Here is a 17,412-nt window from a genome sequence, read left to right as displayed (position 1 = left end):
GAGCTGTTTGTACGTTGGGCGTACTATGTAGTTCGTTGCACGTACAGTCTATTTTCCCAGTACGCTAAGCGTACAGAGGAGGTACACTAGGCGTACGCTCTCAGTAGGATTTAGGCCTTAGTGGACTTTGGACCTTTGGGCCCTAATAGTTTTGGGCCTGGATTTGCAGTTTGTTGGGCCTGAATGTATCTTGGGCTAATATTGTAATAGTTGGGCCTATTGGGCCATGTGGCCCAATATAGAAATGGACTTCATATTTGTGGGCCTCGGTTTGGGCCAATTCTTGGATTAGGTTGTTGTGGGCCTTCGTGGGCCAATTGGGGGCAGGGTTATTGACTAAGGGGAATATTGGGCTTTAGGATAAGGCCCATTAGAAAGGTCCGGGCCCAATTTGGAAAATTGGGCCATTGATGGTTTTATGGACATTATAGTGTTGGGCTTTTGTTTTGGGTTTGGGCCTTAGTTTTGGTTCATACTGCGCCAGGGGTAGAATGGTCATTTTACCCCATGCATGGATTAAGGATTATGGTATGGGACCCAATTGCTAATTGGGTATATTGATTGGTTGTGGCAGCTCGGGAAGCTGGCGGGGCAGCAGCTAAGGAATTCATGCGGGAAGCTTTTGCAGTGCGAGGTGAGTCTTCTCACCATACCAATGGGTCTAAGGCACCAAGGCCGGCCCATTTTATGATATGTGGTACACTAGCTGTAATAGAGATATGTGGTATGATAGTTAGCTTTATGCTAAGTGGTATGCTAGTGATTATGTGATATTTGCATGGAAGATCCCGGGGGGATCCCGTGGCAGTTGGATATAAGACCATGTAGGGGAGCCCATGACATTCCTAGGTAAAGACCACGTGGGGGAGCCCATTGCATGATGGTATAAGACCCTGGGGGGAGCCCACAACAACCTTATATGTTTATGTATGTGTTATGTAGTATGATAGATACTTTTGTGATATATTATATGCTAGTTGATTATGTATGTTATTGCATGGAAGACCCCGGGGGGAGCCTATGGCAGTTGGATATAAGACCATGTGGGGGAGCCCATGGCATTCCTAGGTAAAGACCATGGGAGGAGCCCATGACATGAAGGTATAAGACCCTGGGGGGAGCCCACGACATCCTTATATGTTGGTATGCATGGCTTATGTGGTAGAGATAGCTTGTATAACTAATATGATATGTGGTATGTGGTAGAGATAGCTTTTATAGCTAATATGATATGTGTTATGTGGATTGTGTGTGGGGTATGCTCTGGGGAACTCACTAACCTTTGTGCTTACAGTTTACAGTTTTGGTTTCAGGTATCATCGATTTGGAAAAGAAGGGTTCGGATTGATCGTAGTGCACACACCTATGATTTCCACAATGAATGATGTTGCGATAAACTCTGATAAATGTTTTACTTAATGATGATTTGATATGTTTGAAATAAATGGTATCAATGTTTAGTTATATTAAAAATGAAAATTTTACCCTTGATTTTTGGGTCATTACATTGATGCTTTTCATTTAAAAGGAAAGTTTAATGGTGCACTAGCCGCTGCAACTGGTATTGACAGTAACAATTCTATCTTTCTAATAGCATATTATGTGCTAGAATCATAAAACACACAATCATGGACATGGTTTCTTGACTCACTCAAAAAATCAATTGGAGCGCCAAATGGTCTTGTTATCTCATCGGATATGCAGAAAGGGTTAGAAGTAGCCATCATGAATGTTTATCCTAATGTTGAGCATAGAGAATGTATAAGTCACTTATATAGCAACTTCAAGAAACACTTTCGTGGTGACTTATTTAACACCAAACTATGGGCTGCTGCGAAAACCTATCGTCCTACCAAGCATGACAGGTTATTAAAGGAAATTTGTGATAAAAATGAAGATTCCATTGCATATCTAAATACCAACCACAAAAAAATATGGAGTAGAAGCAAAATTGGAACTACTTCCAAGTGTGATTACATCACTAATAACGTTTCAGAAACATTTAATTCTTGGATTGGTAAATTGCATTATAAACCCGTGCTTGATTTCCTTGGCGCAATTAGGGAAAAGATTATGAAACAGTTTGATAAGAAAAGGAATTTGGTGAATACATGGAATGACGTATTGGTTCCTATTTCTAAAAATCATCTCAGCGACATCGCTAAGGTAAGCATGTTAAATATTTAAGTTGAATGACTATATTTGTTTTAGTTTTTACTTCAATAATACATATATCTAAAATATATATGTTTTTAATTTTTCATATAGAACTTGAGTGAATATGAAGTTACTAGAAGTTGTGAGAATCAAGCTGAAGTGAAGTACAAGGGAACACGTTGGGAGGTCAACCTAGATGAAAGAAAATGTAGTTGTCAAGTGTGGCAAGTTCAGGGTGGACCATGTGTACATGCAGCGGCTTTTATTGATTTTATAAGGGATCCTAACTGGGAAAAATATGTTGATCCCTATTTCACTATAGAGAAATTTAAATCTGCAAATGCTTTTCGAATTGCTCTGATGCCCGGACAGGATCAATGGGAGCAAAAAAATGGGGAGAAAATATATCCACCTATTATCAAACGCCCACCTGGACGACCAAGAAAAAATAGAATTAAATCATCGGATGAGTCTAAAAGAAGACGCAAGTGTCCGTGATATGGTGAGTATGGACACCGTCAAAAAACATGTAATAATCCAGCATCTCAAAGTTTCGATCAAAGTGAAACGGCCATCTCTAAAAGGTTACTTAAATTTCCATTTTTTTCAGTAAATGACAATACTAACAATGAAAATAATTTTTTTATTCATTTTAGGAAACGTGGAAACAATACAAAATCGCATGGCGATTTGGGAGTTTCGGGGTCTACATAAAAAAAGCTCGTGCAATTAGTTGGTCCTTTTGATAATTTTGTTAGCTTAAGTTGGAAATGTTCTTAATTAGGGTTCAATTGATGGATTTTTTTTGTTAGTATGTGACATAAATAAATATTTTGATATTTTTTTTCTTTCATGGATTTGCATTTGTTGTCAAATTCGTATATATGGTGCAAATTTAAAGACCAGGAACCAAACTGTAATAAGTGCAAATTTAAAGTCCAGGGACCAAACTGTCATAAGTGCAAATTTAAAGACCAGGGACCAAACTGTAATAATTGAAAATTTAAAGTCCAGGGACCAAACTGTCATAAGTGAAAATTTAAAGACCAGGGACCAAACTGTAATAAGTGAAAATTTAAAGTCCAGGGACCAAACTATCATAAGTTCAAATTTAAAGACCAGGGACCAAACTGTAATAAGTGCAAATTTAAAGCCCAGGGACCAAATTGTAATAAGTGCAAAATTAAGGACTAGGGATCAAAATGTAATAAGTGAAAATTTAAAGTCCAGGGACCAACCTGTAATAATTGCAAAATCAAAAAGTACAAGGACCAAATAGTAATTAGTGTAAATTTAAAAAGTATAAGCATCAAAATGTAATAAGTGCCAAATTTAAAAAACAATGATCAAACTATAATTAATTCCAAATATATTCTTTATGGACAAAAATTGTATATATTACAACTAAAAAGTACCGATATAAAAAATATAGCTAGTGTAATTAACTATTACAAAATTATGAAAGTTCAATGCTATAACTTATGAATTTCTCAAAGTACAATGTTATTTCTTGAATTTAGCCCTTCTTTTATATCTCTTCATTTGATGAGTAGTGGATCAAATTATTGATTGAATGCTCTTGGCTACAATATGTTGGAAACCCTTCATTACCAGGTAAAGGTAATGCAAATACTCCCCCAAAAATCAATATGTTGGTGTAGTGAATTTGAGGGTATTAGGCATGTTTTCTTTTGTGGCTTGTAACCCAGCTTCAGCTTTAGTAACCGGTCAAATAGTTTATGCTTTGGATGTCAAACCTACAACAGCAACAACAAAGAAACATGTCAAACTTAATAATTAAGGATGGCAAACTTACTAATTAAAACGAAATACATATGGTGTCATCTTCTTTGATGAGATTGTTAACTAGTTGATTGACTGCTAACAAGGCATTACTAGTTTTCAATAACTTGAGTAGTGTTTCTTGCAGCATAGCCAAGACCAGATTTGTGATGCTGACCCAACACATAACACTTTCCCACCTAAAGACAGTGAAGGGTCACGCTCTTCAAGCAAAATATTACCCACAAGAAACTGCTGATATAAAAAAAAACTAAAAAAAGCAATATAAATTAATATCTGAAATATAAAAGATGAGGGATCTTTTACCTGGATATAACTATCTCCAAGGAGGCCACCATTTCCTAGTTGGAAATGTGTCCTGTAATCACTACCCTGCATCAAGAAAAACAATTGACCATAACAAATTGGATTTTTTTCATCAAAACAAATCAAAGGACACTAAAGTGTATTTGAAGGTACAATGTAATTCAAGAACATAAATTACAAGATGAATAATGTACCTCATAGTCAAAGTTAAATATTCCATATGCCATGTGAGGCTTATTTGTAAGCTTATCTAATACCAAAATCGAATTAACAAAATATACTTTTAAAGATTTAATAATCAGCAAAATACATGGTAAGCTTATGTAATACCATAACAAAACAATTACTTGTGAATAACTTCATACTGGATTGGCTCGATTGGGGTTAAAGCTCACTGAGGTTGAAGATCGGCAAAATTAAAAGTTTGAAGTTCATTGGAAACCTGATTGTGGCTCAAATCAAAACAACTAAGCTATCAAATACAACATAACTAAGTTGATTGTTAAAAGAATTTGAACAATTGAAACTAGGAACCCTAAAAACGAAATTGAAGAGATGGAAAATAGGAATAGCTTGAAGTCAACATTACCTGATGCGATGATGTGAGTGTGCGACAACAGGGGGAAGAAGGATGTTGTGTGCTGCGATCGGAAGGAAGCTGCAAGACGGAAGGAAGTGCGATCGGAAGGAAGATGCAAGACGCAATGAATCTGCGATCGATAATCCCCAGGTTAACGTGTGTATGATTTTGGAATTTAGAAGCAAGGGCAAAATTGTCTATTTCAAATGTTTTTTAGCTTTAATGATTTTAAAATGGTAAAAAATATTATAAATCAATAAAAATAATCAAAAAAATAGATTTTGGTATATATGATATTAAAAAACATTAAGAAGGGCAAACACGATATTTAGAGTTTAGGTCGGGCAAATACGATATTTAGCTGTTTAGCAAGGGCGTATACAAAATTCTCCCTAACAAGAAACCTTGTAGATCCTTGACTCTTGAAAGCTTAGTGCCTCAAATGTGACACCTCTAATGTCTTACAAATACCACTAGCAAGAGGATGAGAGGAGAGAGAGGAAGGAATACTTTAGAATTTCAGCTAGGGTTCTCAAATGCAAGCATTCCCCGAAAATCATATGTGGTGGGGTCTTTATATAGTTGTGGGCTGCTAGGGTTTTCTAGAGGAAACCCTAATTTCCTGCTTAAGGCTTAAGCAGCCCATGGACTCCTCATCTAGAGGCCTTGGACGAAACCTATAGGGCCTCCTTATAGTTTTTGTCCACTCCCATCTAAGGAGTCCAATAGCCCAGTTTCACAACTATCAATGATTTGCAAAACAACCCTTGTTCCTTTAATCGGTTCCTTTAACCCCAAACTTAATTCCAAATTAATTTATGATTAAATACTAATTAAATAACATGATTTCTAATTAATATATTATTTTTATAACATTAATAAAACAATTTATTATTCCAAATAATAAATTCAACCTCTCTCTCCAAAAGTCATTCTGCCAAGTTGCTAGAGTGAAGGCAACCCAAAAGGACAATTGCTACTATCAAATCAAGTACATACCAATTATAGTTATGGGCTTAGACACCTAATCCAACAAAATCATATATGGAGAAATGGATTATAAGAAGTAACTAAAGGACTTCAGGTGAGTACTCTACCCTATGAACACTTGTTCCAAATATATGATATATTTGTACTTGTGTTTTCCCTTGTGTTCAATACCATACACATATACATACACACTCAATGGCTACTATATGTTTTTTGTGTGGTATTTCATTTATTCGAAGGCTTGATGTTATAGAAACTAAATCAGGGACACCCTTTAATGGTTTAAGGGCACTTTAGTGAAACCCCAAACATTGTTAATATTTAGGCTTAATATCTAGTCTACTATTGGGATTAACTCATGCATTTAGAATTACTGTCAATATGTGTACTCACTTAGTTACATCGTGAGGAGGTGTACACACTTAGTTAGTAATGGCTGACATTAAATGAAGATGGTTTTCAAGGAAGCCTAATGATTAAACAAGAACTTCTTTCAAAAATTAAGAAAACAGATCTTAAAATAAAGAAAGAAAATATATTCAGAAACGTTCCCTCAAGATTTAATATTTTGAATACGTTAAAAAGAAAAAACGAAATATTTTACTTCGTTAGTACAAAAGAAATGTCCGTCGACATAAAAGATACTACAGGATCTGTTTATCTACCACTATTAACCAAAGAACAGATAAACAATAATCTAAAAAATATTCCCACAGAAATAAGATCTAAAATTAGAATGGTCCACATCGGAGCAGTAAAAATTCTAATCAAATCTCAATTTCAAGAAGGAATTAATTCTCCAATAAAAATGGCCTTGATTGATGCTAGAATCAATCATCGACAAGATTGTATTCTTGGTGCAGCCAAAGGAAATATAGCTTACCAAAAATTCATGTTTTCAGTTTATCCTAAATTTGCCTTAGATCTGAAATCAGCAAACTTAAATAAGGTTTTATCTTTCATTCATCACTTTGAAAGAAGTGATCTCATGAATCCACGAGATAAACCCTTCACAATAACCTACCTTATAGGATATGCATTGACAAATAGTCATCATAGCATAGACTATAAAAAAGAAGAATACATAGAACTTGAAGATGTATTCTCAGAAATAGGACATGTCAAAGATAAACAATTTTGTGACATAGATCCTCAAGATAGCTCTTGGGCTTTAAACATAGCCAGAAACAAAAAAGCTTTAGGATAAAGGCTACCACCTAGAATCTCAATAGATTCTCTTCATATAGGTGAAATATCCAAATCTCTGGAACCTACTCCAAGAGATATACTCAAAAGCATAAGAAGTATGTCTTCTAGAGTTGATAATTTAAATCAAACGATTAGCCAACCAAGCGAAGTAATAAATGAGTAAGATAGACCTTCCTCATATTTACAAAAAGGGTAAATCATTGAGACTTAAAAATCTTGATGATCCTAATCAGAAAAAAGAATATGTTTTTTCTTCTTCAGGAAAAGTAGGCGTTCAAACCCTAGCTAACCTTTGTAACAATGTAAATCAGATTGTCGCAAGATGCTGGTTAAATACACTCAAAATAAATCACTATTTTGGAATTCAAAAAGATATTTCTAAAGATTTATCAAAAAATAATATACCTTTCAATCAATTCAAGAAGGATTTATGTCTTGCCCTTCAAAATGGAGAAAAAATTGATAACAATCAGTTTGAAATAATTTTTGCTCAGTTAGAAAAAATGAACAACATAATAGAACACAACTCGAAACTACTAGAAACGTTTAATAAAATTTCTAAAAACTTCGATGATCTACTAAAAGAAGTTGCCCATAAAGCTGTTCTTACAGACCAAATGAAAGATTTTAATCTTAGATTAAAAGAAGTGCAAAATCAGATAAAACAACTTATGGGATGACATCTATGGTTGACATTAAAGAATCACTTAATCAATTAAATGAAAAAGTTGAAGAACTATCAAAAAAGATTGATCAAATGATTAACCAAGGCTTAGTAACTACAAACCAATTAGAAGCCATCGCTGCTAAAATTATTAATGAAACGCAAAAGGAACTTCAAAAATGTTCTTGCAACAAAGAAATTATTGATATAATCAATAAAACTACTACAGTTTTAGATCCTAAAACTGAAGATAAAAAGCCATTCACTGGTAAGTACTCATACCCTAATTATAATGTAGGAAATGAAGAACTAGGATCATCAAGGAATCTCAGTTCTATGTCATGGCCTAAAGACTACTTTAAGTCAACATGATAGATTATTTATCTAAAGTAGAAACTTTTTTCTGGGATAACTATGAAGATGAAGAATTAATAATCAATGGATCAAATGTATCTATTCTTGATCAAGCTCTTAGGTTACTAGATCTTGCTGAATCTAAAGGAAAGGATACAGTAAACTTAGAAATCTCTACATCTGAGGAACTTAAACAACTTTTTCACTTTGATGAAACGATTAACGTCATAGAAGAAACATCTGATAAAGAAACTTTTGTATATATTTCAGAAGAAGAAGTAGAATCTCTTTCTTCTGATATAGAGCCTAACTTCGGGATGAATAAAACCGAACCACATTTCGATCATCCTGGAGAATCTTCTTTTCAAGGTGAAAGAAGAAAAAGACCTAAAATTGAACAAGGTCATAGAACTGGCTCTATGCCAGATCTTCCCACTGGAAATCCAAACCAGTTCGGAACAAACGTTCTCAATATTGACAACATTGAAACAAATAGAAAAGAAGTTATCGACAGATGGACTTCAGAAATAAGTCTAATCATTCAGACTAATAAAGAAAAATATGCAACAAAAGAATCTATCCTTTTATTATTTGACCATAAAACATCAGGAATAGTTCAAAAATTTATCAAAAATACAAACTGGATTAGTCATAATCCAATGACAGTATTCCAAGACATGCTTGATGCCATCTACATGATGTTCCTTGGTATAGATCTTATAGAAGACAAAGCCAATGAACAAAAAAAAGAGATCGAAAAAGCAAAGTCCAGACTTACGAATCTCACCATATGTGATATTTGCTTTCTAGATCATTACACATGTGACTATGAAACAAATCTTTACAAAATAAATGATTCAGATCTATATCCTGAGTTGATCAAACAATATCTATTAAAAATTCCCATTGTAGGACAACAATCTCATAACAGATTTATAACTGAATCTACAAATGCTACAATTTACAGTTTTGCTTTTGCTAAGAGAATTGTTATTGATGAGATTCAAAAAATTTGTAATCTATCAAACACACAAAAAAGACTAAAACGTTTTAATAAAAATTGTTGTAGTCATTTAACAAAAAAAAAACCCTTAGAGTATGGATGCAAAGTTAACCATAAAACAAAAAATTCTTCAAAGAAATCTTTTAATAAATATTCAAAAAAGAACAAAAGATTTTCAAAAAAGAAAGATACTAGACGGTTTAAACCGGGAAAATATTTCCAAAAATCAAAAGACAAAAGTCAATTTTATCCGAAAAATAAAAAGAACTGCAGATGTTGGGTTTGTAGTGAAGGACACTATGCAAATGAGTGTCCTAATAGGAAAGATTACCCACGAAAAGTTAAACTCCTTGAAATAGCGTCATCTATGGACCTTAGGCATATAGAAGAACAATTTCAAGATGAACAAATCGTCTACACATTGATTGAAGAACCTCTAGATGAATCATCATCTTCTTCATCTACAGAATCAAACACTGATTCAGACTGACTCAAAGGTCATGAACTCTAAAAATGTGATACTAACTATCACAAATCCTAATTCAATCTATGTTAAAGGTACATTTAGATTCGCCGGATATAAACATATTGATTTAAATTGTTATATTGATACAGGAGCCAGTCTTTGTATCGCAAGTAAATATGTTATTCCAGAAGAACATTGGATTAACACTCCAAAACCTATAAAGGTTTCCACAACAAACGGACATGTAATTATCAACAAAAAATGTGTTGATTTACAGATAAGACTTGCCGGAGAAATATTCCATATCCCCTCTGTATACCAACAAGAATGTGGAATAGATTTCATCCTAGGAAATAACTTCTGTCTTTTGTATAGACCATTTGTACAAAATCTCAAAACAGTTACTTTCCACAACAATGGTGTTCAAATCATTATTGATAAAATCACAAACGCTTATAGAAATGGAAAACCTGGATTTTTTGAATCAATGAAAAATAATTCAAAAATTAAAAAACCAGAACCTGTCAACATCTCTCAAAGCAAAATTGAAGAAACTTTGCCTTTTAAAATTGGGGAGAATGAATAAGAATTTAAATTTCTTCTTAACCAAGAAAAATTTTCAAAAATTGAGAATTTACTTGAAACAGTTTACTCATAAAATCCTATAGACCCAATAAAGTCTAAACAATGGATGAAAGCAAACATAAAATTAATCGACCCGACCACTATCATAACACTTAAACCTATGAAATACAGTGTGACATCCCCTAATTTCTCGGCCAGAAAAGACCGACTTAATTTATGCTTTTAAAATAAAGTCAGAGTAATCCTTTTAAAAGATGTTGCGGAATTTGTCCCCAAAACAAAACATGATAAAATTTATCAAAACCTTTCTTTAAGAAATATATATTTTCATTTTATATCAAAACCTCGGGATTTCATGTTCCGATACAGATCAAAAGCATAAACAAAACATTATAAGCCTTACAACAGTTATTTACAACTACTGGCCTATAATCCAAAAAATCTCTCATCATCATCCGACTATGCTCGGGGTCCACTACCTGTAAGATAAAAAGCTGAGTGGGTCAGGCTTGGGAGCCTGGTGAGCATATAGGGTTTTCAACCCACAATAATAATAAATCTATCAGATTCATCAATCAACAATAACCCTGATTACCCATTCCCGTTATCCTCACTTTACGTCCCTAAACACCTATCACAAGGGAACTAGCCTAAGGAATATCATCGGGATGGACACTACTGCTAAGGGGAATCCTCATCCATACATGTCCTAAAGGCAACCATGAGGGGGCTGGAGTACGCCAATGAACATATAGTTCACCAACACCTACAAGTTGCAAACCTGCTAGCGTTCCACTGGACTGTCTAGAAAGGTCCGTGGTCGTCATCTATACTCCGCTAGACGACAACAACAACAACAACAACAACAACAACATCGATGCCTCTCACCATTTTAACACACATCGACTATTTCGTCTACCCATGTTTTACCCAACATATTTGTAGATAAAATACATATACAATTTAAAACTTGTATAAAACATCTATTCAATAGTCACCTCAATTAAACAATTAATATAATTACACATAGCACGTATTTTATAGAAAATACTTCATATCTAGGTGTAAAATGAAAGTAACTACACACTCACTTGATTTAATGATAATCGGGCAGCACTTCGTTTCCTAAAACGATCGTTTCTAATAAAACCGAGAGTTTTATTAAGTAACCGGGCTCTGCGAGGGTTGGGCTTCAAAGCCGAAAAGATAAATTTTTCCGGGTCTTCGGGCACTTCGGAACATATTTCGGTATTCTTTATATATCCGGAATCCTTGTCGAGACCACTACAACTTTCTTAATAGATATCGACTTTATCTAATATTTATTTTCGACGCTCATTTTTATTCTTAATTAATTAAATCCTAATAATTAAGCATAAAACACATAATTCACATAATATTCACATAATTCCTTTTCATTTCTTCAAAATGAGTGACAAAGGTTAACCTAGACTATTATGTCAATATTAATGCCTAGCCTAGAAACACGTGCGTTACAATTCTCTCCCCCTTAGGATGATTCCGTCCCCGGAATCACACATCAGCAAACAAATGCGAGTAGCGACTCATCATGTCACTCTCCGTTTCGCAGGTGAGATTTGGCCCATTCGTATGTTTCCATCGCACAAGCACTAAATCAACCATTTTGCGTCGCAACTTCTTAGTCTTACGGTCAACGATTGCCTCTTGTTCTTCAATTAACCTCTTGTTTTCATCCAACCTTAATTCAGAAATTGGAATTATGTCAGGCACATCTCCCGTGAACTTTCTCAAATAACACACATGAAAGGTACTATGAATACACTCTAGTTCTTATGGTAATTCTAGCTTGTAATATTGATTCCCAATCCTCTGAAGAACCTTAAACGATCCAATAAACCTTGGACTCAATTTTCCCCTCTTACCAAATCTTATAAGTCCCTTCCACGACGAGACTTTAAGTAAAACCGAATCTCTAACTTCGAATGATATCAGTTGTCTTTTCTTGTCAGCATAGCTCTTTTGTCGATATTGAGCTGCTAACATCCTTTCCCTAATCACTTTCAACTTTTCAGCAGTCTGATGGACTATTTCAGGTCCCATAAACTGCTTTTCCCCAGCTTCCAGCCAACATGACGGCGTTCGACACTTTTCTCCATACAAAGCGTGATAAGGTGCCATCTTGATGCTCGAGTGGAAACTATTATTATAGGAAAATTCTACTAGAGGTAAGTGTTCATCCCAGTTACCTTGGAATTCCAGGGTACATGCTCTCAACATATCCTCCAACGTTTGAATTGTTCGTTCGCTATGACCATCGGTTTGCGGATGGTAAGCTGTACTCAAACACAACTTGGTACCCAATTCCTCTTGTAGACTCCTCCAAAACCTTGAGGTAAAACGGCTGTCACGATCTGATACAATCGTTAACGGAACACCGTGAAGCCTCACAATTTCCTTAACGTAAGAATTCGCAAGTTTATCCATAGACCATTTCTCGTTGGCTGCTATGAAATGCGCACTCTTAGTGAAGCGATCAACGACCACCCAAATCATGTCGTGACCGTTCTTTGTTCTGGGCAGTTTAGTCACGAAATTCATGGTGATGTCCTCCCATTTACCCATGGGTACAGGTAAAGGTTCTAAACTCCCATACGGTTTCTGATGTTGTGCCTTAACCCTAGCACATGTTACACACTTGGCCACATACTTAGAAACATCAAGCTTCATCGTCGGCCACCAGTAGTAGAGTTTAAGATCCCTATACATTTTTTGTGCTGCCGGGATGAATCGAGTACATGGTTTTGTGAGCTTCTTCCATCAGAAGATCTCTTACGCCTCCCGTCTTAGGTACCCAAATCCTATCTTGGAATATCTTCAGTCCTTGACCGTTTGTATCAAACACTAACGTTTTTCCCAAACGTTCTTCCTTTCGGTCATTTTTCTCTAAAGCTTCCTCCTGAGCTTTCTTTATACTTTCCACAATTGTAGAGACAACTTCAATCTTCAGTGCTCTTGGCCTTCTCTTTTCAAGATTTACCTTCCGACTGAGAGCATCAGCAACAACATTTGCTTTACCAGGGTGGTAAAGTATCTCAAAGTCGTAGTCCTTGAGTAACTCTAGCCAGCGTCGTTTCCTCATGTTAAATTCCTTCTGATTAAAGAGATATTGAAGAATCTTATGATCAGTGAAAAGTTTTCATTTAGTGCCATAAAGATAGTGCCTCTATATCTTTAAGGCGAATACTACCACTGCCAACTCCAGATCATGAGTGGGGTAGTTCTTTTCATGCTCTTTCAATTGCCTCGATGCATACGCTACCACTTTATACCTTTGGGTCAGAACACAACCTAACCCAACTCCAGAGGTATCACTATAAACTGCGAAGTCATCAACTCCTTCAGGTAACGAAAGAATCGGTGCTTCACACAATTTCATCTTTAACTTCTCAAAAGCTTCCTTATGCTTCTCATTCCAAGTATAAGTAGCTCCTTTGTGGGTCAAAGCTGTTAATGGAGTAGCGATCGAAGAAAATCCTTGGATAAACCTTCGGTAATATCCGGCTAATCCTAAAAAGCTTCGGATCTCCGTAGGAGTTTTCGGTTGTTCCCACTTCATCACAGCTTCAATCTTCGCTGGGTCAACCATTATTCCTTCTTGGTTAACCACATGACCCAAAAATTGGACTTCTTGAATCCAAAATTCACATTTGGAGAACTTTGCATACAACTCCTCCTTTTTCAGAACTTCTAGCACTTCACGCAGATGCTTGTCATGCTCCTGCTTGCTTTTTGAATAAATCAAAATATCATCTATGAACACTATCACAGATTTATCAAGGTATGGTTTACAAACCCTGTTCATCAAATCCATGAAAGCCGTTGGTGCATTGGTTAATCCGAACGACATAACCAAGAACTCATAGTGTCCATATCTTGTTCTGAACGTAGTCTTTTCAATATCCTGCTCTCTTACCTTTAGTTGATGATATCCTGACCTAAGATCGATCTTCGAGAAATAGCTCGAACCTTGCAACTGATCGAACATGTCATCAATCCTCGGCAACGGGTACTTGTTCTTTATTGTTGCTTTATTCAGCTCTCTGTAATCGATGCACATTCTCATGCTCCCATCTTTCTTCTTTACGAATAACACCGGAGCTCCCCAGGGTGATGAACTAGGCCGAATAAAACCTTTGTCCAATAACTCCTGAAGTTGTGTCATAAGCTCTTTCATCTCTGTTGGTGCTAATCGATACAGTGCTTTTGCTATTGGCGTCGTTCCTGGTAACAAGTCGATACGAAATTCTACTTGTCGATCAGGGGGTAATCCGGGAAGATCTTCGGGAAAGACTTCCGGATAGTCACACACCACCGGAATATTCTGCACCTCCTTATTTTCCTTCTTAGCATCGATCATGAATGCTAGATATGATGTACATCCCTTGACCAAACACTTTCTGGCTTTCATTAGGGAAATGATTCCAGAGTTTACTCTGCGTTTGTCTCAATACACCATAAACGACTCTTTCCCTGGCGGTTTTACTTTTACAATCTTCTTTCTACACAATATTTCGGCATCATTGGCGCTAAGCCAATGCATTCCTAAAACTATGTCGAAACCATTTAACTCGATAGGTAATAATTCCTCGTGGAACTTATTCTCATTCAAGTCAATGAGGATGTTTTTCATATGATGGCTAACAGGTATAAACTTGCCACTAGCAACCTCGGCTATTGAAGCATTAACTAGTCTATCTACAGGCACAACTAGTTTTCTACCAAATTCATGCGAAATAAAGGAGTAATTGGCTCCATAATCAAACAAAATTTGGGCAGGCAATTCGTTTACGAGAAAGGTACCTGAAGCGACATCAGCTTCTTCTTTCGCAGCTTCAAGTGTAATCTGAAAGGCTCTCGCCTTCGGCTTTGGTGGAAGATTGGGCTTTGCTGCATCCTTCTTCTTCGGGCAATCCTTCAAAATATGCCCTTCTTCATTGCACCCAAAACAGACGTTCTTATTGAAGGTGCATTCATTGGCATAATGCCCTGGCTTTCCACATTTGTAACAAGTGACTTCCACGCTGCATTTCCCAGCATGTTTCTTCTTACACTTGTCACACCACTTGGCTTCGGCTCCTCCTCCGAATTTCCTTGAACCAGTCTTCGAGAACTTGTTCTTTTTATTGGAACCTGAAGTTCCTTCAAACTTTCTCTTTTCGCCAACTTCAACCTTGCTGGCGGCTCTCCCCTTAATCATATCTTCAACAAACTTGGCAGCCCAGACAGCTGCCTCCAGAGTAAGTGTCTGACGTACTGGCACCGCTTACTCCCATGGAAGTCCCTTTGCGTATCTGTCAATTTTTGTCAGCTCATCTGGGACGATACGCAAAGCAAACTCCATTTTGTCTGTGAAGCTATTTGTATATTCATCAACGGTCATACTTCCCTTCTTCAACGTCAGAAATTGGTTTTCTAGCTCAAGCACATTTTGGGTCGAGCAGTACTTGCGCTTGAAGTGCACCAAGAACTCTGCCCAAGTCAGTTGTAGTGGCTCATTGGGGCTTAGGGTTTTCCCCAGAGTGTTCCACCAACGAGCAGCACTACCTCTGAACTGACGCACTGCAAATGTGGTTTGTAACTTGCCTTGACAACCACATGTCATGAAAGCCAATTCCATTTCCGAGATCCAATCCATTACTCCGACGGGATCTTCTTTTCCAGTGAAGGTTGATGGCTTGCAAGTCATTACTCCAATCCATTACTTGCATCCATTTCTCTCCATTACTCCAATCCATTACTTGCATCCATTTCTCTCCACTCTATCCTCGTGGTTATTTCTCCCAACCACAAGCGGTTCACTATGACCAACAAATCTACTGTTGTTTCCTTCTTCAGATTGATCGTCATTTAATTCAGGTTGTTCAACAGGAACTGAAGGTTCATTCCTGTTGTTCAATAATATTTGCCTCATTTCCTCCCTTTGTTCAGCCATCATTAACTGAATCATGGCTCGTACTCCAGCCATGGTGATGGGTTCTGGTGCAGCTCCTGCTATAGGCACCTGTTCCACCACTTGAGGTTGAGGTTGCTGGTTTCTATTTGCATTTCCAACTCCACTTCGTGTTCTTGCCATTATAATCTATATACCGAATAAGGCGAATTTAAGTCTTTATCCTTGATGGATATTTAAATTATCCTTATCACTCCGAAACGTTTACATGTTAGTTCTAATATCGTAATCATACGCTTAGAATCCTACACACATAAGGTTTCCAGATCCGGACGGCAACAGACCATAGATCCGAACAAATAATGTCATATATGGCAAACATATAACATTTAGCACATAAAAGCATTTTAGGCATCTTTCCTAAAATAAACTAGTGCTCGTGTCTAAAATATGGTAGACACTCATCTCACAATCATCACTTAGCATTCTAAGTTTAAGTCTAGAAATCCTACAAATTCCTAGTTCGCTTAAACTAATGCTCTGATACCAACTGTGACATCCCCTAATTTCTCGGCCAGAAAAGACCGATTTAATTTATGCTTTTAAAATAAAGTCAGAGTAATCCTTTTAAAAGATGTTGCGAAATTTGTCCCCAAAAAAAACATGATAAAATTTATCAAAACCTTTATTTAAGAAATATATATTTTCATTTTATATCAAAACCTCAGGATGTCATGTTCCGATACAGATCAAAAGCATAAACAAGACATTATAAGCCTTACAACAGTTATTTACAACTACTGACCTATAATCCAAAAAATCTCTCATCATCATTCGACTATGCTCGGGGTCCACTACCTGTAAGATAAAAAGCTGAGTGGGTCAGGCTTGAGAGCCTGGTGAGCATATAGAGTTTTCAACCCACAATAATAATAAATCTATTAGATTCATCAATCAACAATAACCCTGATTACTCATTCCCGTTATCCTCACTTTACGTCCCTAAACACCTATCACAAGGGAACTAGCCTAAGGAATATCATCGGGATGGACACTACTGCTAAGGGGACTCCTCATCCATACATGTCCTAAAGGCAACCATGAGGGGGATGGAGTACGCCAATGAACATATAGTTCACCAACACCTACAAGTTGCAAACCTGCTAGCGTTCCACTGGACTGTCTAGAAAGGTCTGTGGTCGTCATCTATACTCCGCTAGACGACAACAACAACAACAACAACAACATAGAGGCCTCTCACCATTTTAACACACATCGACTATTTCGTCTACCCATGTTTTACCCAACATATTTGTAGATAAAATACATATACAATTTAAAACTTGTATAAAACATCTATTCA

At 36.3% G+C, this 17,412-nt stretch overlaps 2 protein-coding genes across 2 annotated transcripts; both read left to right on the top strand.

Annotated features, from left to right (window-relative positions):
• The first annotated feature begins 1,698 nt into the window (after window positions 1-1,698).
• LOC145158377 (uncharacterized) lies at window positions 1,699-2,655 on the top strand. Its single transcript, XM_079077285.1, has 2 exons — window positions 1,699-2,166; window positions 2,269-2,655. The coding sequence occupies exons 1-2, from the start codon at window positions 1,699-1,701 to the stop codon at window positions 2,653-2,655; spliced, it is 855 nt and encodes a 284-aa protein (XP_078933411.1).
• A 3,989-nt stretch (window positions 2,656-6,644) lies between these two features.
• Window positions 6,645-7,043, top strand: LOC145158376 (uncharacterized). Its single transcript, XM_079077284.1, has one exon. The coding sequence runs from the start codon at window positions 6,645-6,647 to the stop codon at window positions 7,041-7,043; it is 399 nt and encodes a 132-aa protein (XP_078933410.1).
• Window positions 7,044-17,412: the final 10,369 nt, after the last annotated feature.

This window comes from Lactuca virosa, chromosome 2 (genome assembly GCF_052849685.1).
Source record: "Lactuca virosa cultivar CGN04683 chromosome 2, Lactuca_virosa_CGN04683_v6, whole genome shotgun sequence".
In the NCBI taxonomy this organism is placed as follows: domain Eukaryota; kingdom Viridiplantae; phylum Streptophyta; class Magnoliopsida; order Asterales; family Asteraceae; genus Lactuca; species Lactuca virosa.
Note: the sequence above shows the minus strand (reverse complement) of the source record. Positions and strands in the feature narration are given on the sequence as shown.

Bases quoted from the DNA above. Each gene is read 5' to 3' on its own strand.
- LOC145158377 (XM_079077285.1), top strand. From the start codon at position 1,699: ATGCAGAAAGGGTTAGAAGTAGCCATCATGAATGTTTATCCTAATGTT. The intron at 2,167-2,268 runs GTAAGCATGTTA...TTTTTCATATAG, and splicing joins ATCTCAGCGACATCGCTAAG to AACTTGAGTGAATATGAAGT.
- LOC145158376 (XM_079077284.1), top strand. From the start codon at position 6,645: ATGGCCTTGATTGATGCTAGAATCAATCATCGACAAGATTGTATTCTT.